Source organism: Danio rerio, chromosome 15 (genome assembly GCF_049306965.1).
Source record: "Danio rerio strain Tuebingen ecotype United States chromosome 15, GRCz12tu, whole genome shotgun sequence".
Lineage (NCBI taxonomy): Eukaryota > Metazoa > Chordata > Actinopteri > Cypriniformes > Danionidae > Danio > Danio rerio.
The window spans coordinates 1107669-1131799 of NC_133190.1; the positions used below are offsets into that span (position 1 = coordinate 1107669).

The following is a 24131-nucleotide window of genomic DNA, read 5'->3' on the forward strand; positions in this document are numbered from 1 at the left end:
TGTGTGTGGATGTTTCCCAGAGATGGGTTGCGGCTGGAAGGGCATCCGCTGCGTAAAAACTTGCTGGATAAGTTGGCGGTTCGTTCCGCTGTGGCGACCCTGGATTAATAAAGGGACTAAGCCGACAAGAAAATGAATGAATAAATTCATAAGAATTAGCCACTAAGCAAAATGTTCCGAATTGCTGTGAGTTTGCATTGGAAAACACACTCGTTCCTCTCCATATGCACCAGACACTTTTAATCCAGGCTCATTCTGAAAACGGACCTCTATATACATTTCTAGAGACTGCGAAATACGTGCCAGGAGTTGCATTTTTTGGTAGTTTTTGTGAATCCACAAGAGGCCGCTGTGTACACTTTTTGAGATCTAGAATCTCTATCCTGCCTGCTTTTGTCATGTAAGCCCACTAGAGGCCGCTGTTGTCTGACTGTTTGACTGACTGACTGACCGATTGACTGACCCACCCTCCTCCATCCCTAAACCCAACCAATTTCATTGATTGACCCGCCCACCCACTTCCCTAAATCCAACTAACAATTTTCAAAAAGAAATCCAGAAAAGAAAAGCCCTCGTCGGGTTTTACCATGTTTTCAGGTTTTACCACATTCTCACACTTATTTACGTGTTTATTTTAGTTTTTAGATTCTGTTTCTGTTTTACCTGCTTTTCTGGAACATCAAGCTGGAACATCATTAGACGTTAATATTCTAAACAGTCTCTGGGTCAATGTGTGTAAAGGTTTTGAACGTCTTCTTGTACACTTTTAATGCTTCCAAACAATTTGTTGCAATTATTAAGTGCCCATATCTTGAGGTAGCTTTCTAATCCCCATAGACAAGAAATAATAAAGTAGTGACTGCAGGTTGAAGGAAAGTAGTAGTAAAAGCATCGATACTGCAGTAAAACTGTACACAAGAGAAAGAAAATTTCTGAGAAAAACTACTCAATTACAGTAATCTGAGTATTTGTAATTAGTTACTTTACACCACTGTACACAATACAGCAGCAACAACAGATATCAAAATAAAACACTGTATTTTGGTACTTTAAAAATGATACTAAATACGTTTTTCCAAAGGAGCATGACATTTCTTCGCAAATCTTCTCTTTTTAAACTGAATACCAATACCAATACTATTTTGTATTTGAAATATGTATTTAAAAACAAGTATTATAAATACTGCACATCCCTGGTAAAATTTACCCCCAAAGAATATAAATATATTTCTGTCATCACATACTCACCGTCCATTTGTTTATATTATAGCAACCAGAATCACAACAGATTAAATCCAGAACTTGGCTATACAGTATGGTTAAAAAATACTTTTAATGTGGTTATCTGCTTATGAGAGCAACAATCCAGAGAAAATCGAGAACCTTTAAGAAGAAGAAAAAGAAAAAAGCTTGTATGTTTTCCTCCTTGTGAACCCCGCGCACATGAGTGGGACTGAAGCCCGTGAGGAGGAGGATTGAGTCTCCAGTTCAGCACAGACACGCGATTCTGCATCAACTGACTTCAACACACTTCATCATCAGTACATGGATACGACTCTGCACCATGGCAGACTGTGGATTATTAATTTCATAATGTGGACATGAGAGCATAAACAGTTCAACAATGTATAAGGTAAGTGCTTTACCACATATATTAAATATACTGTCCTTATGCACTTTAAACATTACATTTCTGACGAATCAATGAAGTCATTAATTGGGTAATCTATCTGCACACCCGCATATTACTGAAGGTGTCGCTATAATGTTTAATGACTTCATTTGACTTCATTTTAAGTTTACTCTGCATTCACACACAGCAAAAATGCTTTTCTTACTTAGATTTTTTTTGTCTTGTTTTTAAGTTCAAATATCTAAAAATACAAGCAAAATATTCTTATGTCAAAAAGTAAAACTAGGTTATTTTGCTCACCCCATTGGCAGATTATTAAGTAAAAAACTCAATTATGATTTGTTAATTTTATAAAACAAGACAATATTTTTGTTGTGCAGAAAATGCTTCCTGATTTAATTTTTTTTTAGATATTTGGACTAGAAACAAGACAAAAACTCTGAGTAAGAAAATTCTTTATTGCAGTGTAGTATATACAATATAAAGAATTATTGTTGTATTATGAATAGTTGACATTTTATCTTTAATAACAATCCTTTTTTAAGTGTTACTTTTAATGTGTTTGTTAAGCAATACAATCAGTTATATTTGATAGATGCAATGTCTGACATTTAGATTTTTAATTATGTAATTGTGTGACTCTGTACCACAAATATAAGGGTCTTTTTAAAAACAAAAATGAGATGCATATGTCATCTGAAAGCTGAATAAATATACTGGGATGCAAATCTAGAACCCGAGGGTTCAAAGAAAATCTACATATTGAGAAAATGACCTCTATAGATGACTAAATTAAGTGCTTAGCAGTGAACATCACTAATTAAATGAAGTTTTGAAATGTTTACAGTAAGAAATTTACAAAATGTCTTGGCGGAACATGATTTTTAATTAATATTAGTTAATAATCCAATCTTTGTTTTTTACATGAATGAAAAATCAATAAGGTTGATCCATACAATGTATTATTGGCTATTGCCAAATTTAGATTCAGAGTCACAATGTGTTTTGCACATAGGAGTTTGTTAATTAAGGGGGATGACAATGTGAAAAAATGATCAACAGTATTATTTTCGACAACTTTTAGTGTAGGTCACAATTAATGCTATTAACTACAGGCTAGGCCCACACAGAATCTGTTTATTTACTTGAGTAAATGTGTGTAAATCTGTATTTATTCAGTTTTTATATTAATTACAGTAATATTATTGACTAATATGAAAATCTTCATCTGATTCATGTACAATGCAGTTTGTCTTTTAGTAGAGATATTATACGAGAGACTTGCTTTGTTTACCAAATAAAGTGAATCTAATTGGATTTGCATTGTAAACATTAAATAGTTGAAAAGATATTATTTTCTATTTCACATATTAAGGTTTTAGTTATGATACTCCCAAAATAATTCTGCAGAAATCCACAGATTATTACCAACATTCTCCACAGAAAAAGCAAAAAACAGCAGATTCCGTCTGGCCCTACTTATTACCTGCCTATTATTAAGATATTAACTGTTCATTAGTAGTTATAAAGTATGATCTTACTCTGCATCCCTAATCCTACCCAAACCCAACTTTTATCATACTAACTATTAATAAACTGCTAATTAATACTTTATTAAGCTGATTGTGTTAGTTAATGTTAGTTAATACCTTACATTATGACCTAAACGGAAATCTTATGAGCAATTCATTGTAAATATCACTTCACTAAAGTTTTCACCAAAATTGCAAAACCCTTTCTTAGTTGTTTGCTTGGGCTTGCATTTTAGAGAATTGTATTAAACATCCAAAATTGTGTCTGTCAACATTTTCCAGCTATTTTATTTGATTTACCAAAGCCACACGTGTCCCCTTCACATCGGTCACATCCATAACAGAGATATGTCCCATGCACAATGAAGCTTTTCAATATATTGTTTAACATTTTATTTGTTCTGTAGATGTTTTGAGGTTTACAGATTGTTTTGCAGACCCTTATGAATGATTCTGAAAGATTTTACTTTTGCAGATTGATATTACAGATATTATATGCCAGATTTATAAAACACGTTGGTATTTTTCTGATCCGTTAATACTGCGGTTAGTTGTTTTGAAAAAGATGTTTCAATATATAGCTAACACATGCATTCTCTGTGGAGTTTCAAGTCTTCACTGCAAATGTCACATCCACTACGCTGGAATTGCTCTTATCTTATTTTCTTCCTACAGACAGCAAATGATTAATAGCTCGAGCTTGTCAGAAAACAGGGAAGAAACCGAGCTCCTCCTCGTCCAGAATGTGTGACCCAGCAGCGGATTCCCGTCTGCTATGGAGATTCATGGTGCTACTGTGTGTTTTGGCCTGTTTAACACACAGAAGCAGCGGCTGCCCCAAATCATGCGTCTGCTACGCTCCGTCTGAAGTGCACTGCACATTCAGATACCTGAGTGAAATGCCCGGAGACATCCAGACAGCTGTGGAAAGAATTAACCTGGGGTAAAACCTACAACAGGCAAACCACCGCTGAAATTTCTCGAGAAATGCAATCGAAACTGCTTACTTGAGCTCAGTTCCTCTGTGCAATTTTGTGTTTCAGGTATAACAGTTTGTCAAGTCTTCAAGCGAACGCTCTCTCGGGACTGAATAAGCTGGAATTGTTAATGCTGCATAGTAACATGATCAAAACTGTCGAGGACAGCGCGTTCAGTGGCCTCACATCTCTGCAGGTAAACCACGCTCAATTCACATTCAAGAGTTCACACTTAGCTCATGACTTACGAACGCTCATTTGGCATGCTGTCCCGGGAGAGAGCCCTGAGCTCAAGGCATTCCTTGAGTCCAGGGCTCCCTCCCTTTGTGGGGCGAGAGGAGATTGAGCTCAAACTACCCCGCAGCTAAGGCCAAGGTGAACTTTCTGAGAGCGAGACGACTAGTAAAAGAGAATTAGGTTTAAGAGGTCTATAATGCAGAGCAGTTTTTAGGCTTTGGGAGAGAACTGAAACCCCGGGGGGAAACGTGCCAGCACCACGCGGAGATATCAGAAGACCAAGTAGGGAGCCAGAGCTATTGAAATTCCTGCTGGATGCTGGGCCGCCAAGCCACCTATTTTGGATAAAGGTGGAAGAAGGGGGAGGAGGGGGGTTTCTTCAAGACGAAGATAGTTAAATGTGGAAAAGGAGGAGATATATAGAGGAGATATATAGGAACAAGGGATCCTTGATTGGAGGATCGTGATTAGCCAATATGAGCCAGCTGGGTTAATCATGAGCACGTACTCCTCTCGAAATTAGTTTAATAAATTAAACTTCACATATTTACAAGCACATTATAATAAAATGAGTAAAACACAACCCAGGCTCATTCTGAAAACGTAGTCCTGTGGACATTTCTGGAGACCACAAAATACGTCCCGGGAGGTACGTATGGCTGCATTTCATTTTTTAAGCGAACGCTACGGGGCGGTGTGACGCTGTTCCCTTTCGCACTTGCCTGCTGACCGCTTACCTCCGTGTGGAGGGCTTTCCTGCCGCAACCAATTTGTCAAGTCAGCTCATTGTGTGCGTCGGCGGACTTCAGATGCAGAGAGGAGGAGTTGACTACGGCGACCGGGTTCGAGTCCGGGGAAGAGCGGTTCCAGAAATCAGGTAAGACAAAATCCGAATTCAAAAAATAAAGTGAACGAGTTCATAACAGGGTGAGAACTTGGTGAAATCCGAAAACTTGGTAAGGAAATCAGACGAGGGCTTTTCTTTTTCTAGACGGCTTATCTAAATTGTGGCTTGGGTTTAGGGAAGTGAGCGGGCGGGCGGGTCAATCTGTAAAACTGGTTGGGTTTAGGAAAGGAGGTGGGTGGGTCAGCTGATTGGCCGGTCGCGCAGTCAATCATTCGGTCAGTCAGACAGCGGCCTCTAGTGGGTTCACGCAAGAACAACGCAGGCGCGAACGGGACTCGTGAGAGACATTTGAGATACGACAAAGAGCACACAGCGGGCTCTCGCGTATTCGCGACAACAAAAACTGCACAAATACGCACCTCCTGGGACATTTTTCGCGGTCTCTAGAAACGTCCACTGGACTACGTTTTCAGAATGAGCCTGGGTTAGTAAAATAATTATTGAACACGTCACCATTTTTCTCAGGAAACATTTCTAAAGGTGCTTCTAGCTTGGAATTTTCACTGGATATTGTAAACAACCAAAGAGATCCATACTGTATATACAAAGAAAACACTGAACACTACAGGGTGCTATGGTGCCGTTCCTTTTCACGCTTACCAGCTGACAGCTCACCTCCATATTGATGGCTTTACCACTGTTACCAGTTTGTCAGTTAGCTCACCACTTAAGTGTGCTTGTTATGCAGAGTGGAGTTTACTGTGACGAATTGTGAAGAACGGTTCCAGAAATCGCATGGTACAGAAGCCAAAAAATAAACAAAACACACAGGGTGAGAATGTGGTAAAATCTGAAAATGTGGTAAAAATTAGACCAGGGCTTTTCTTTTTCTGGATTACTTTTTTAAAATACTGAGGTTGGATTTGGGGGTTTGGGGAATCAATCGTTGCTTTTTAAAATGCTATTGGTTGGGTTTAGGGAAAGGAGAGGGTAGAGGGTGGGGGGATCGGTTGGTTGCTCAGTCAGTCGACAGCAGCCTCTGGTGGATTTATGTGAGAACAGCAGAGGTGAATGGCACTCGCGAGAGAAATTTGAGATCTAAAAAGGCGTACACAGCAGCCTCAGGTAGATTTGCGAAAACAAAATCTGCAACAAAAAACATAGCTCCTGGAGCGTATTTCACGCTCTCTAGAAATGTATATAGTGGTACGTAATCAGAATGAGCCTGGGTTGAACAATTTGCATGAGATGATGACTTCAGTCATATCACTGGTGTGAATAAATGATGTGCAATTCATCCATCTTCTAGACATCAAGTTTCCTGGTGTGCATAAATTAGTGTGACATACAGACATATACAGAGATTGTGTTTGCTAACTGAAAACCAATGTTTAGTGTAAAGCTACAATACATATGGCCAAAATAGAACACCAAAATATCTATGCAATCTTAAAACGCTAGCCTTTTTATGGAAATGTTGACTCTTGTGAGGCCTCCATGTGCACATGCATGTGTTTGAATGTAGTTTTAGTTTTTGCCTGAACAGATTGAGGAACAGTATACTCTCTGCAGCCAGACATTTGACTTGAGGCATAAATCCTGGTTCTCATTTCATCTGACTCTCGCCAAGAGTTACGTTTCCTTGGACAAAAAGATGTAACGGCATCAACATCATTTACAAGTCCATTCTTCTTGTGGAAATCTGGTTTACTGGTAATAATGGCCTCAGACTAAACTCTGAGTATATTTTAATGATTTAATGCAGGACATCTGGCAAATTTAGGCCAATAGTTACTAGTTTCTTCTCGAAAGCCAAAATCAATTCCCTACTAGTAAACACTATTTTGTTTCCTGGCAGTCACTTGTATTCACTCCTAGTTGCCGCATTAAGCCATCTGCATTTTTGGGTGCAGAATGATCTGTGAACAGACTGCTGGTGGTCTGAAAGCATAACTGAGGCTGAGATAAGGAAGACTTAATAAAGAACTCTTACATTCAAGTCAAGCTTGATTTTAGACATTACCACGCATCCATCTGAGGTGCATGGAGATATGGTGATGTACAGCTCTTTAAAAAAATCACTTGAAGCACCAGTTAAATATTTGCAACTTGGGTTGACTTGCATAACCATTGCAGTGCTTGACAGTCACTTAGGGCCATTTGTGGCAGAATGACAACTGCTCAGATGTTTTTGGTGCAAGATGCAAAAGGTGAGGAGTTACCATACTTTTACACCACTAGAACCACCAAGTAACAATGAGACCTTGTTTCTGCCGCACTGAGCATACGCATTTGTAAATCTTTTGTAAAGCTTCCCCAGCCGATTTGAATGTTATCACTCGATTGAATGAGCGTTTTCAGTGGTTATCAGCTGATAGATAATAGTGATGAGAGGTTCGGATTTAACTGACTCTTACCTTTGAGTCTCGTTCATCAAGATGAACAAATCTTTTTTTGAGTAATTTCGTTCAATATGCCAAAATATCATTAATATGTTATGAGTTGCTTCCAAATACATCTACAACCAGGGCCGGCGCGTCCATAGAGGCGACCTAGGCGGCAGTATAGAGAGGGCGGCGTCTGCGACACCTCCCTTACCACCTGCGTCCTCAGTTATGTCAGTGACACCTCCCCCGCGTCCTCAGATATATTCGCGCATAGACGATAGAACAGAGAGGGCGGCATCAGCGACACCTCCATCAGCACCCGCGTGTCCTCAGTTATATCCGCGCATAGGGCGGCAGAATAAAGAACGCAGTGTCCGCGACACCTCCCTTCCTTAGCACCCGCGTGTCCTCAGTTATATCCACGCATAGGGCGGAGGAATAGAGAGGGTGGTGTTCACCAGTCTGCGACACCCCCTCCCTCCCTCAGCACACGAGCTTCAGTTATATCCGCGCATAGAGTGCCGGAATAGTCCGTGACACCTCACTTCATTTTCATAACCCGTCACTTTCGTTTTCACATTGGGGTTGAGGGCAGCGTGAACGTCCTCTGCCTAGAGCGGCAGTTCAGCTTGCTCCGGCCCTGTCTACAACTAGCCCAAAGGTTGATCACACTAAAAAACAAGTCAGAACTAGAATGATGTAAGCAAGAGAAAATAATAATTCAATGTTTAAGGCCAATGAAAAACTCTGAAGTTAGAGTCAATTTGAAGGTCACTTTAATGTCACATCTCAGCTCTTGTTTTTTATTTGTATATCCAGGTTCTGAAAATGAGTTACAACAGAGTTGAGAAGCTCAACAAGGACACATTCAGAGGCCTGGACAATCTTGTACGCCTTCAACTGGACCACAATCTCATCACCTTCATCCACCCGGAGAGTTTTTATGGATTAAAACGCCTGCAGTTGATCAACCTTGAAGGAAACCAGCTCCAGCAGCTTCATCCAGACACATTTATTTCAGTGCGCTTTGGTCAGATTTTAAAATGGTCATCTCTCAAGACTATTTATTTGTCTGACAATGCTTTAAGCACACTGCCTGCCGCTGTATTATCTGGCTGCGTCAAGATAGAAAATCTGTTTCTAAGTGGAAACCCTTGGTCATGTGATTGCCGGATGAGTTGGCTGGCCAAGTGGATAGAGAAACACCCTGGTAAGATTGTGGTCTGTTAAGGGAAAGAAAAGTTTTGTTATGATACCAGGACAAAATAATTTCCCAATGTAGATAAATATACTGTTTACATGTAAACATTGGTATATGATAAGAAATATCTTTGTTTTTGCAGGTGTTCTAAAATGCAAAAGAGACAAAAAGTTTCTGAAAGAACCATGCCCCGTCTGCGAATTTCCACTTTCCTCCAGAGGCAGCAGCATTGTGCAATTGCAAAGTGATGGCTACACATGCAGCAGACCACAGATTCATCCTCACTTAAAGCTTAGGAATTTTACCTTGACTGATAGTGACTATACCGAAGTGTCTCCTGTAGATTTTGTCGCACCCATTGGTTCCTTAGAAATGAACATTAAAGATCAATCTCACAGTGATGCCAGGGTTGCATGTCTTGTGCAGAGACCTTCATCAATGGAAAACATGTCTGCAATCTTTGGACTGGATGGAAAAGACGTAACTGCCCTGCGAGCAACTGTTTCCACATTGCTAGTCTGCAATATTGATTATGATGATATACGTGAGATTTGGGACATTTTGGCTACCTATAGCGATTTCCCAATGATCCTTGAGCGAGAAGTAGCAATTTCTTTACAATCAGACGCAGTCTACACATATAAGCAGGCAGTGTCCACTGCAGATGATGTTTTCACAGAAATCGAAGCAAAAATCAAAGCCATTCCTGAATGGTTAATGCAAGGTAGGGTTATGCTACAACTGGATCGTGCAACAACAGCATTCCCAACACTTACCATCAAGTATTTATCGACCATTCAAATAGATGTTGGGGGCAGCAAGAATAATAGAGATGAGTATAGTTGGACTATGATTAGAAGGGACAACCAGACCAGGACTGAGCACTTACTCCTTGTTGGTGGCATGACTGAATTAAATTGCCAGACTTTCGGGAATCCCAAACCCATAATTGAATGGATTCTACCAGATGGAAGTAAGATACGAGCACCATATAACAGCGAGGACCAAAGGATTGTAATAACTCATGAAGGAATTCTTTCTGTAAAATCAGCTGAAATCTCAGACACGGGTGTCTATCATTGCATTGCGACCAGCTATCTGGATGCAGATGTTCTTGCCTTTAGGGTCACTGTGATGCCTCTGGATATTGAGGAGGAAGAGATTAACGGAATCAGAGTCTCACATCACCTTGGTCAGAACCTACGTCTTGATTGTACATCACTTAGCAGTCCACAGGCGTCCATCCAGTGGATACTTCCCGACCACACAGTTTTAGACAAATCTTATGGCAAAAGAACTCTCCATAGAAATGGAACTTTGGTCATACATGGATTGACTTACAGGGACATAGGGTTTTACAGATGCTTAGCTGGAAATTTTCTGGGAGCGGACTTGCTTGCTTCTCAAGTAACCATCTATGATGATTTGTTAAATAGCACAATGCCAACTCATGTAAAGGAATCTAACCATCGTGTTGTACAAATTATAGACAATAGTCAGACACTTGGAAGTAGGTATCTCTCTCAAAGGACAAGTGAGGAGTCAAGGAGTATTACCTCAGACAGGCCTTACACTTGGCTACAGTCCCGATTTCATAAAGTTCCCATCGGTAGAAGAGGGAATGGAAGGAACTCTAGAAGAGTCGTCAATAAAAGGTTTCAGAAAGAGGGTAAAACTTTGATCAGCAAGCCTCAAATCAAAGAAATAAACAAAGAGGCAGTAAACTTGTCTAAAACTCTCTTTAAGGAACAATCTGACGACAATAACGCAGCCTCGGGGGATGGTATAAATGAAGATGAATTTATTGTAATGACAACAACTAAAACACTTGAGAAAAAACAAGTTAGCTCCATCAACACTGAAATCCCAAGGACTTACAAAACAGTCAACAGTGCTTTCATTCAAGTAACATCTGATGACACTAGTCATGTCTTAAGAACAAAGAAAAAAAGTAATTTGGTTACAGGAATAACAGACTCTCAGACTCCTACCCCTCCAATAACTCCAAGCTACACTTTAAGTAACTATGGAACACAAAGAAATTACAAAAAACAAAGTAAGACCAAGTCAGATTATAAATTAAATCAAACTGATGGAGAAACCTCTTTATATGATACCGCAACAAGTAGACCCTCGGAGACACTTGTGACTCACAAACCTTCTCTGATCGAAGTTACAGAGCTTACGTTCTCTGGGGATTCAGAAGATGTTGCCACTGGGACAACTCAGTATAACTTCCAAGGCCCAAATGTCACCAATGTGGAGCCTAAGAGTCAGACGATATTCACAGCAGTCACCACAACCGAAGATCAAGAGAAGATCACATTTCAGACAACTCAAAGGATCAAGTCAGAGCTCCTTCCTGGGTCTACCATCATCTCTAAACACCAGATCCAAATCGTTCCTTCCAGAAAATTGCAACCAGGAAAGAAGCGCAAGTTTAACGGCAGGCGTAGGATCATTCGTCCCAGCAAAATTTCAGACATACAGTCAATACTCGATAAATTTAAACTTCATTCTACAAACAAGGAAGACAACCTCCCAATTTCAGAAACTACTGACAAATTCGCAGAGTGTGTCAAAATGAAAAGTGATAAATCTGGGGTGTCTAGAGATAAATGCAGAACCTCAGTTGATCAAAGTCCGATCAACTCTACAGATATGTACCACATAACAATATCCTCTTTGAGTGTAACCGAAAAACCTGTCAGGGCAGGCTCTAGAACGACTGTCACTGACTCACAAATGTCAACAACTTTGGTGCACTCCATTTCTGAGGAGTCTGGTGGTTATAAAAAATATTTTAACTCAAAAGAGAAAGCTTTCACAGCTCCAACCACATCCACAACCACAATGTCTTCTCAATTCACACAGGGGAAGATTCTATGGCAGGGATCATTTGAAAACAATGGAGAGACCCCCAGGAAGCATCAAAACTCAATCACGCTATCCACTAACAAAGAGCAGATGACTTCAACATCCACCGCAGAACCTTATAAGTCAACAACCCCACTTCCCACTACAGAACTCCATCTCACACATGTTAATGTCTCTCCTACAAAGACAAAAGAAAACAACAATACTCCAGACGCATCATCAGATGACTCATCAGGTTCTTCCTCCTTAACAGAAACAGATTTCTCTGACAACATCATAACTCCATCTAAACCATCTAGGAGTTTCACCTCTCCAACCTTGCATGAACTGTCCACAACCACAGAACCAACAGGAGTTTCTTACAGTCTAGTAGCCCCACCAACGATGAAAACTGTGCAAAAGCAAGACACTTCTCAGAGTAAGTTCTCACGCACAGGATTGTGGAGAAAGCAAAAGCCTGGTTACCACAGACGAGGCTTCAGAGGGAGAAGGCCCATAAAAAAGACAACCACTAAATCCCCAGTTAGCACAATGACTAAAATTGCGGTAGAGTCGGCTGCCACTCAATCCACAAACACACCAACACAAACTAAACACAGAGGTGCAGGAATACACCATTTGCACCCAACTCTTAAAGAATCAGAGAGACCTGTATCAACTGGTAATACTGATTCTGGCAGCAAGGGGTGGAGCGATTCCTTGACTACAAAAACCACTATAGTTGATATAAACCCTACAGTGACTAGACCACACACAACTGTACAGTCCCAAATTCAACGCAAAACCAAAAACCCCAAAGTAAACACAAATATGAGGGGTACCCTAGAGAGATTTTGGAGACTTACAACACAGAGTCCTGTGATCAAAATTCAGCCAACAACTCATGAACACACAGTCAAGGACTGTTTTGGGTGTCTTCATCCAAAGGCTTCTGGAAAATCTCAGCGCAGAACAGTTACTTCAGATACAATGACTACTTCAACAGCATTCCCAATTACTCCATTCCCATACACCAGTAGCACTACTGGAAATCTGAATGCATATGATCACTCTACATGGGATGCCACGACATCTCTTAAGCATATTACCTCCAAGCCAGTGATTGATGGTGGAAAAGCTGCCAGTTTCACTGTTCTGTCAAACTCGGATGCTTTCCTCCCATGCAAGGCCACTGGCAACCCTGAGGCCATCATCAGCTGGAACCGATTCACATCGACCACAGGTACTACACAGAAAAGACTTAATTGCCCTGCTACAATAAAAAAAAATTAAGATTCTATTGGTGTCATTTTCATATTTTTACAATATATGTCTTAGACCAGAAGCGCTTTCACAGTATAAACTAAAAAAGTATGTTGATGTTTACCTATTAAGTCTTCTTTATATCAACAGGTGTTATGCTGACCATCAAGGGTAAAATGGGTAAATTTGAAGTTTTGAAGAATGGAACATTGTTAATCCACAGAGCAAACATCAAAGACCATGGACAGTACATATGCATTGCCGAGAACGACTATGGTTCTGACAAGCTTGTGGTAACATTGTCAGTTGTGGCCTATCCTGCACGGATATTGGAGACAAAGATGAGGGAACTCAAGATTCTGGCTGGGAAAACGGTGCACATGGCGTGCAGGACAGAGGGCAGACCGGTGCCTATTGTGTCATGGATTCTGCCAAATCACACTGAAGTGAAGGGGCCAAATGGTGAGCATGGCAGAGTTAAAGTATCCCCAATGGGAACATTAACCATTCAAGAGGTGTCAGTGTCAGATCATGGACATTATAAGTGTGTTGCAAGCAATCCAGGGGGTACTGACACAGCTACTGTTCATCTCCAGGTGGTAGCAACACCGCCTGTAATACTGGAAGAAAAACAACAGCTTGTGGAAGCTGATGCTGGGCAGAATCTCTTTTTGCCCTGTACTACTCATGGTGACCCAGAACCCACAACACACTGGGTCTTACACAATGGCGTTATAGTTTTACCTCTAACTTACTCACACACCAAAATTTCAGTTTTTGCGAATGGTACACTTTACCTGAGGAACTTAGACGTTTCTGAAAGTGGAAAGTATGAGTGTATTGCAACAAGTTCTACTGGATCAGAACGTCGAGTTGTTACACTTTCTGTAAAGAGGACAGAAACCATCCCCAGGATCGTTGTGACATCACGACACCACACTGATGTGGAATATGGTGGCCAACTTCATCTGAACTGCTCTGCAGTTGGTAACCCAACACCTGAAATTATGTGGCGGCTACCTTCAAAGGTCCTCGTAGACAAGACACACAGGTAGATCGTAACAACTACCATCAAAATTCATGTTTAGATTATAGTTTTCATGTCTAACTAATTTAACCTTTGATTAATTCTCAATTAGGGCAGAAGCATTAAATATGAGCAAATAGATATTGCATGGCCTACATTTTGTATTTACATTTAATACATTTTATTCATACTAAAGGCGTACTCACACTATGCTATCCAAACCGTGCCCAGGCCTGTTTCCCAGATCGTTTGAGAAGTGTGAGTGCTCTGAATCGGGCTCAGACACGATTGGCTGGCCGGCCCTGGCCTAGTTGGAAGAGGTGTGCCAGAGCGGGGTTCACTTGTGCTCAGGCGCGGTACGCTTGTAGTCAACCCAGGCTCATTCTAAAAACGTAGTCTCAAGGACGTTTCTGGAGACCGCGAAATACGTAGCCGGAGGTACGTACAGCTACGCTTAGTTTTTTTAAACAATTGCTGTGGGGCGGTGTGACGTTGTTCCTTCCGGCACTTGCCGGCTGGCCGCTCGACTTTGTGTGAGGGGCTTTCTCGCCACAACCAGTTTGTCTGATTAGCTCTTCATGTACGTCAGCGGACTGGAGGTGCAGAAAGTAGCTGACCACAATGACAACGACGACAACCGGGTTCAAGTCCAGGGAAGAGCGGTTCCAGTAATCAGGTAAGAAAACAAAAACAAAACCCAAAAAATAAAGCGAATGAGTTCATCACAGGGTGAAAATTTGGTCAAAATTCAAAAACGTGGTCAAAATCAGACGAGGGCTTTTCTTTTTATGGACGGCTTTTGTGAATCGCATTGGTTGTGTTTAGGGAAGTAGGAGGGTGGGTCAGCCGATTGGCCGATCGCACGGTCAATCATTCTATCAGACAGACAGGCGGAAGGTCTGTCCGACAGCGGCCTCTGGCGGGTTCACACGAGAACAGCGCAGGCGCCAACGGCGCTCGTGAGAGACGTTTGAGACGCAAAAAAGCATGCACAGCGGCCTCTAGTGGATTCGCAAAAAAAAAAATTGCAAAAATACGTACCTCCTGGGACTTATTTCACGGTCTCCAGAAACGTCCACGGGACTACGTTCTCAGAATGAGCCTGGGTTGCTTGTAGTGTGAGTGCAAAACGTGTCTGAGCCCTAAACTGAAGACAAGACGTGACTTTTAAGACTTTTAAACTATATAACTAAAGAAATCTCCACTGTGCTAAGCGAAACTGAACAGTGCATCATCGATGATGTAAGCTAGGCCAGGCCCAAATGTAATGTGAGTGCAGGAGGGGGGACAAGCGTGCTTTGGCCCGGTTCAAGGCAACTGTACATAGGATGAGTACGCTCTCAAGTAAAAGTATTAAAATAAAAAATTTGATCAGAATTTCTGTACTTATTTTTTCAAATCAACTGTTAACAGAATTCATTTTGTAAATGTGTTTTAAAATGTGTTTTAAAAACTGTGTTTTTATTATTTATTAAAACATCGATTCTCCTTTCAGAATGGGCAGTCGCATCAAAGTCCTGGAAAATGGTACCCTAATCATTGAATCACTCAATGAGAAAGATAGTGGGGACTTCCTCTGTGTTGCACGCAACAAAGTTGGAGATGACACACAGCTAATGAAGGTGTCAGTATCTATGAAGCCAGCTCGAATTAAACCAAGTGTTTTCAGCAGGAAGCAAGTGCCTTATGGCAATGACCTAAAAGTGGACTGTGTGGCTGCTGGGGTGCCTATGCCAGAGATATCATGGGGACTCCCTGATGGTACCCTGCTCAATAGTGCCCTGCAGGCAGATGAAACGGAGGGGGACCAGTTGAAACGATACATCTTATTTAATAATGGAACGCTGTACCTGAACACAGTGGGTACCGACGAGGAAGGGGACTATACCTGTTATGCTGAAAACAAATTGGGTAAAGACAAGATGCATGTTCACATAAGTGTGCTAACAGCGGCGCCTTACATTCAGCACCCAAAGCTTTCTGATGCCAGAGTTAATCCAGGTGGAAATGTCCGCTTCGATTGTAAGGCTATCGGTGAGCCCAAGCCAAAGGTCTTTTGGATGCTGCCATCCAAAGACATAATCGCTGCCTCTAATGAGCGTTACTTTGTGCACGCTAATGGGTCTCTTGATATACGAAATGTTAAATTATCTGATGCTGGGGAGTATGTCTGCATGGCTCGTAATGCAGCAGGTGAGGAGAATAAAGTTTATAAACTGGACATTGATGGAAACCCACCCATAATCAATGGCTTCAAGCAAAACAGAACGGTGCTAAAAGATACAGCAATCAAATACACTAGAAAGCTAATAGACTGCAATGCTGAAGGGGATCCAGTGCCAAAGATCACGTGGATCATGCCTGACAATATATTTCTCACAGCTCCTTATTATGGGAGCAGGATCAATGTGCATGTCAATGGTACGCTAGAGATCCGTAATGTCCGGCCATCGGATACAGCAGAGTTTATTTGTATTGCTCAGAACGATGGAGGCGAGGCGGTCATGTTAGTTCAACTGGAAGTGACGGACAAGCTCATGAGACCCATTTTTAAGAACCCCTTTAATGAGAGAGTAGTGACTCGGTTTGGGAGAACTGCACTGCTAAACTGTTCTGCTGATGGACAACCCACACCCGACATCATATGGACACTACCCAACAAGACTCGATTCACTAGAGCGCAAGGGCTTGAAGGCTCAAGATACCACCTGGGTAGGGATGGAACATTTGTGATTTATAACTCCAGCATAGAAGACTCTGGTAAATACCGCTGCGCTGCCAAAAACAAAGTGGGATATATTGAAAAGCTTGTCGTTCTTGAGGTGATTCAAAAGCCTTATATTCTAACACGGCCAAAGGGGATTATTCGAGGTATTTCTGGACAGTCTCTCTTCCTACATTGCCTGACAGATGAAATAAAGTCCACTATTTCTTGGACCATGCCAGGAGGTTTTGTTCTCGCAAGTCCACAGGTGAGTGGACGCTATCAGTTAATGGAAAATGGGACACTTGTTGTACATGAGACAACCATGCAAGATCGTGGGAATTATGTGTGCAAAGCAACAAACGACGCTGGTGAGGCTGTTCTCACTGTGTCCGTCATAATTCTTGCATATCCAGCCCGAATTACCAATGGGCCACCTCCGGCTTTGAAAGGAGTGACGGGAGTTCCTGTTCATCTGCAGTGTGTTGCTAATGGTATACCTACACCAGATATAGTCTGGGAGCTGCCTGATCGCTCGATTCTTGCTACGAATGGAAAGGGACAACCTGTCGGCAGTGAGCTTCTCCAAGCACAAGGGACACTTCTAATTCGAAATCCTACAAGAATGCATTCTGGGAATTACAAGTGTATCGCCTTTAATTACCTGGGCAGAGATACCAGAACAACATACATGACAATACTATAATTCACAACTTAATGACTTTACAGCGGTGACTATTCAAAAGAGATGGCCTGCCAGGTAGTGTAAATATTTACCTAAAGTTAAATGGATTAAACATTGGTAGGTATGCTGCCTAAAAGACCACAAAGTGTGATATATTCAGCCGTTGGGGAAAAAAACATCCATGTGAAGTTTTTTTATTAAGTGAAGTTTATGTATAAACAAATTTCGAGAGGATCACGTGCTTATGATTGCTAGCAGCTGACCCGCATTATCTAATTCACTACGATCCAATCAGATGACTCCTAAACTACTATAAATACCCTGGGGTTTATTCCATTGCTATCTTCGTTTTGAAGAGTCCCCCCTTCCTCCCCTACTCCTTCTTCTTAGACGGGTGACACGGTGGCCCAGTGCCTAGCACTGTCGCCTCACAGCAAGAATGTCTCTGGTTCCTGGGTTTACCAAAACTAGCAGACATTTCTGTGTGGAGTTTGCACTTCTCCCCGTGCTCACGTGGGTTTCCCCCGGGTTCCCCGGTTTCCTCCCACCACCTAAAAACATGCAATTAAGTCAACTGAACAATCCAAATTGTCAACATAGACACGCTTCTAGTTAGTAATTAATTTCAAGAGCATTCACTTGCTACAGCAGGGGAGTTCTCGAGATCTACATGAGCTCAAACTCCCCTCCCGCCTTGCAACGGGAGGGAGCCCTGGGCTCGAGGATCTCATGAGCTCAGGGCTCTCTCCCGGGACAGCACGCCAAACAAGCTCTTATAATTAATCATCAGCTAAGTGTGAACTCTTGAACTAATTTCGAGAGGATCACGTGCTTATGATTGAACACAGCTGGTGATGCATTAGCCAATTTATGATTGACCAATCAGACGATTCCTAAGCCACTATATATAACCTGATTTCCATATCACAGCCATCTTCATTTTGAAGAATCCCCCCTTCCTCCCCTACTCCTCCTCCTTGCCTAGATGGGTGGCACGGTGGCCCAGTGGTTAGCACTGTTGCTTCAAAGCAAGAACATCACTGGTTCTAGTCTTTACCAAGCCAGCCGACGTTTCTGTGTTTGAGTTTACACGTTCTCCCCGTGCTCACGTGGGTTTCCCCTGGGTTCCCCGGTTTCCTCCCACCGTCTAAAAACATGCAACTTAAGTTAATTGACTAATCCAAATCAGCATCATAGACATGCTCCTATTAAGTAGTTATCTCTTAAGAGCGATTACTATCTGTTCATTAGCCACTACAGCAGGGGAGTTCTTGAGATCTACCTGAGCTCCTGCAACGGGAGGGAGCCCTGGGCTCGAGGATCTTATGAGCTCAGGGCTGTTTTCCGGGACAGCATGCCAAACACGCTTTATCAACAATCATCAGCTAAGTGTGAACTCTTGAAATTGAATTTAAAGAAATGCAATTTTATGATACTGGCAACTCCAAATCTGTAAATGATGCACAAAAACTGTGTTTTTAGACAAGGTATGACACATTTTATGTTGCACACATTCTAGTTTTCTACTAAATAAAAGTCAAGGATAAGTTGTAAATTTATGTTATGCTGAAGAAACATGTTTATCATGTGCCAAACTAGAATAAAACTGAATAAAACAGATTATATATATGTATATTTTAATTTATTGGAACATGTTTATACAGTAAAAATGGACGGGCTAATATTATCTAATGTAGAAAGTCTCATAACTAATCACTTTCTCAAGTAAAGAGGTCAAGTTTTGTTTTTGTTTTTTGAGTTAATGCTGGCAGGAATATTTTGCATGCCTTACTGTGGCTGTGGAACATTCTTGAAAGATATCCTTGCTTCTGTTCACTGCTGAGGATGTTTATTTATAATGGGACCTCAACATGCAATGATCCCATTACCCTTTCGAGAAGCGTTCTGGGGTCAAACAACCAGGCTTTTCACAGAAAAATGCACATGATGACCCTCTTGGGTTTGCTTCTACTGCATTGCTTTTGGTTATTCATTTATTTCTTTGTCTCTGTAGGATGTTTTTGTTCTGCCAAGTACCACCGAGTCAAAAAAATAATGAATGTTTTTCTTGCTTTTAAGGTTTAAAACATTTATAAAAACTTAATGTAAAACAGATCCATGCATCTATGTGTGTATTTACACACACTAACACACTTGTACAGCTATTGTTAGGTTGATTTCACGCTGACAAGCTATATTTTTGATACTCCTGCCCCAACCCTACCCCTATACCCAATTCAAACAGGAAACAATATGCTTTTTTAGATTTTCAAAATACTTAATTCTGTGTAATTTATTACCCATTTTCCTCATGGGGACCAAAAACGTTCCCACAAAGTCAAAATATACTGGTATTGCTATACTTGTGGGGACATTTGGATGGCATACAAGCTCCACACACACACACACACACACACAAACACACACACACACACACAGTTAGCTGGAGAAGGATACCTACAGTGGGAATGAGGCCCAAGCTTTGGTGTACATGTAAGACTCTCCAGGCTTTCCTCTCACCAAGTCACATTCCGTGGCTTCCCGCTTTTTAGCTTTTGCTTGGATCAACACCTTTCACCAGCACCCCTGGAATTTCACGATAGGATTGCAGAATCCACACCTCTGTCCTTCAGACACAAGGGACAGATTCATCTTCAGCTGGGTGCCTAATTCCCCCCACCTTTATGAAGACTATGTTCTTGTATGCCTTTTGGAGTGGGCATAGTACAGACGCATGGCAGCTTTCAGTTCTGTTTATTTCAATCAAATAAATGTTGTGACTCCTCTCTGTGGAGTACAAACTACTGTGAAAGCCTAATATAGTTGTCCACCTAAGGGCCAATGAGGAAAATAGATGGATAATTTTGCTAAATTAATTGAATGTAGTCTATTTGCCGTTTATGAAAGAGATTAACCCTGTCAGTCCAGGGGTTACAGATTGGATAGGGTGCTATACATTTAAACATTCTTACTTAAATGGATAGTTCACCCAAAAATTGTATTCTATTGAATACAAAAGAAGATAACCATTGTCTTCCATAGCAGGAAAACCAAATACTATGAAAGTGAATGGTTTCTAGCATTCTTCACTATGTCTTCCAGTTCAACAGAAGAACTCTTTGGAACAAGTGAAAGCTGAGTAAATGATGACAGAATTTAGCCTTTTGGGTGAACTATCCCTTTAACAGACCGACCAACACAAAATGTCTGTCATTTTAAGGTGTAAATAAGTGTACAGAAACAGTCAAAGCACATGTGTCCCTGACAGATTTTATTGACGGATTGACCCTACAACCTTTAGAACCACAGTGGGTAGGTCCGGGTTTATGGGCAGACTGTAATGCGTTCAGGTGAGATTTATTGAGGTGCATAGGAAACAGCCTCGACTTAAATTCTGACATAATTACACTTGATGCTTTCGATAAGTGCCTTGTAAATAAGTCTAAACGCAGGTGTTGTCACCAAAACTTGCCACCAATGCTACTCACAAATACATATATTCAATGCAACCCAGGCTCATTCTGAAACCGCTATATACATTTCTGGAGAGCGACAAACACGTCCTAGGAGGTATGTTTTTTCGCGATTTTTGTTTCCGTGAATCCACCAGAGGCTGACCGATCGACTGACCCACCCTCCTCCTTTCCTAGACCCAACCAATAGTGTTTTCAAAAGCAATCCAGAAAAGGAAAAGTCCTCATCTGATTTTTGCGAGGTTTTCACATTTGACCACATTCTCACTGTTATTTACTTGTTTATTTTACTTAGTTTTTTGTCTTACCTGCTTTCTGGATATGTTCTTTGCCGTATTTGTTTTACAGCCATACATACTTTTAACTAGATAATTCGCAATCACCAAAAATGTATTTAGGGCTGTTTTCAGAATGAGCCTATGTTGATTTAATATCAAGTCTTATCCATGACACCTCTTATGATAATGAGAGGTGTACTGGTACTTTTCTGAGGCCCTTTTGGCATCTTGTATATTAAGGTTTGTTTTTGTGGAGGATGCTAAAACTGGTGAATATTAGGTGTAAATTGTGTCCATGTTTGACTTTTTGGAGAGGTATTTGAAAATGCATAGGATCTGACTGCACAAATGTGTTCAGTCAGCCACAAAAGACCACCAACACTTCAACTAATGACAAAAAAATGTGATTGTTATGGGAAGTGCTGTGAGACTGTCCTCTGTACACAAACACACAGATTACAAACCAAATAAAAATGGTTACCCACATCCTTTTGATTAACTTTTCCAATGACTTATAAGCTATTAAATAAATTTATTCATTCAGTAATACTTCTGCGTTGAACTGAGTACTTTGCAAAAGAAGGAAGGTTTACAATCAAATCTGAAGGTGGTTTCAAGAGTGTACACTTAACACATATTCATTCGGTGTAAACAAGGACTTGCCGTCTTCAACTGTAGATACCACTATCAACAAAACAGTCTCTCAACATCTACGAGGCCCGAATTAAGACATTTTAAGATAAATACAGCCACATGGGCCAAGGAATACTTCTGAACTCAGCTGTCACTGAACACAAGCTATATTTAGAAATACACTGTGAATGTTTATTACTCAAGCAGAAACATATATGTGTCCCTGGCATACTTATTTTGCATAGGTATATTTGTAAGAATAGTCAATGAAGCTCTCAGTCTAAAGACTAAAGGGACCATGCGCACTTTAATGACTGACAGATGCACAAGTGAAAGTCTGTAAATACATCAAAAATCTCTTTTTTTTACAGTAAAAGTAAAACAAAAAGTAATAATATTTCAGAAAATGTACTTTATAAAAACTTTTTTCAGAAACAGGGTACATTATCCTCTGTTACTAGCTTTGTTGATGCGAGTACTTAAATTGTAGAGCTGTTAGAACTTGGACGTGAGACAGTTTGGGGTTTAATTTAGGTATCTCTGTTCCATAGTAATACAGTAGCTTCAGTAGCTCTGAGTTTTTGTACCTTGTCATATTAAACGTGGTCTGTCTTGTAGCCACAGAATGTGTTTACAGTGGTTGGAGGTCAAGTTGTCACTCCGTCTATCAGGCAAATGTTAACCACCCCAGCTTTGCACATTAGGGTGTGTGCAGGAAGTGTTGACTAGATGTGCTGGAGGATTGACCACCGAAGACTCAAAGAAGGAGAGTCAGGAAGGTCACTGGGTGTATTTGGCCATGGTGGCGTGTGGAAGTCTCTGTGTCTGTGTCAGTAAACAGTTTGTGGAACCATACACTGGATGAAAAACCCTGCTCTAAACTGTCAACTCCAGGTCTTAAGCTCTGCTCACAGTGTGCCATTTACGCCAAAATTTGAGTGTGTCCTCATTGCAGCCTGTACAGCCTGTACCCCAACCCTTAATCCAGCCCTCACAGTTATTAATGTCTACACTTACCCCAACCCTAAACTCAACCCTCTCAGTTATTGACATCTACACATACCCCAACTCTTAACCCAACCTCACAGTTATTAATGTCTATACTTACCCCAACCCTCACAGGTATTAACATCTACACCTACCCCAACCCTGAACCCAACCTCACAGTTATTAATGTCTACACCTACCTAAATCCTAAACCCAACACTTATAGTTATACATGTCTGCACCTACTCCAACCAAGTAACATGCACTGAACATCAACAACAGCTGATTAATGGCCAAAGCAATCAAGTTTTCCCTGAAACGAATTTCTGGAACATTCAGAAAATTTCACACACATTTTCAGCAGTGGGTCAAACCAAACGTTAAACCAAAAACCAATAGGAGCACCAAATCTGATGACACAATCAGCACAACAAGTCGACGGTGCTTCTGGACACTGTTAACATAGGGCTTCCTTTTGGCACAGTACCATTTTCACTGGCGTTTGTGGATGTAGCTATGTATTGTGGTACTTGATAAAGGTTTGCAGCAGTAGTTTTGAGCCCATGTGGTGATCTGGCCTATAGATGAAGGATGATTCTTGATGCAGCGGCGTCTGACGGATCAGAGATATGGTTGTTCAGATTAGACTTGCATCCTTGCATCCTTTACGACTGAAATTCCTTCAGATTCCTTGAATCTTTAATGATGTTCTCCACTGTTGAAGGTGAAATATCCAAATGTCTTCCTTTCTTTCTTTGAAGAACATTGTTTTTAAACATTTCAATAATTTTATCTCATATTTGTTGGCAAACTGGCGATCCTCGACCCATCTTTGCTCCTAAAGGACTAGACCTTTCTTGGATGCTGCTTTGTACCAAACCATAATTACAATCATTAGTTGACATCCAACCCAGGCTCATTCTGAAAACATTCCTCTATATACATGTCTAGAGACCGCCAAATACGTATCAGGAGGTATGTTTTTTGCAGTTTATGTATTTGCGAATCCATTAGAGGCCGATGTGTACGCTTTTTGAGATCTCAAATTTGTCTCGTGAGTGCCATTCGTGCTTGCTGTTCCCTCGTAAATCCACCAGAGGCCGCTGTTGACTGACTGTTCGATTGACTGATCGACTGGCCCACCCTCCCAATCGTATTTTAAACAGCACAGATTGACCTAGTCAGATTGATAATGTCAGAACTGACATTAAGACAACTGAAATCTAACAGCGTGACATTGGGTTCATGTTCGTGCAGTCTGACAAGCTACACATGTGAAGGATTACTCAATATCACTGTGTCTGGTTTATTAATCAGGTATGTTCAGAAGAGGTGGTGTATCTCCACATGATGTGTTACTGTCATAGAATGTTCTTTGTTAAATAAGCTGGTTCATAAGTAACAAAACTGT

General features: G+C 41.0%; 1 protein-coding gene across 1 annotated transcript; it reads left to right on the top strand.

The window, feature by feature from the left end:
* Positions 1-1439: 1439 nt before the first annotated feature.
* Positions 1440-18967, top strand: igsf10 (immunoglobulin superfamily, member 10). Its single transcript, XM_009291391.5, has 7 exons — positions 1440-1633; positions 3841-4108; positions 4209-4338; positions 8433-8823; positions 8957-12913; positions 13084-13984; positions 15456-18967. Exons 2-7 carry the CDS (start codon positions 3909-3911, stop codon positions 17368-17370), a joined length of 7494 nt encoding a protein of 2497 aa, XP_009289666.2. The 5' UTR covers positions 1440-1633; positions 3841-3908; the 3' UTR covers positions 17371-18967.
* Positions 18968-24131: the final 5164 nt, after the last annotated feature.

Excerpts from the sequence above, each read along its gene's own strand:
- igsf10 (XM_009291391.5), top strand. The coding sequence starts at position 3,909 with ATGTGTGACCCAGCAGCGGATTCCCGTCTGCTATGGAGATTCATGGTG. Across the intron at positions 8,824-8,956 it reads GTGGATAGAGAAACACCCTG|GTGTTCTAAAATGCAAAAGA; the intron begins GTAAGATTGTGG and ends TTGTTTTTGCAG. Across the intron at positions 12,914-13,083 it reads CCGATTCACATCGACCACAG|GTGTTATGCTGACCATCAAG; the intron begins GTACTACACAGA and ends TTATATCAACAG.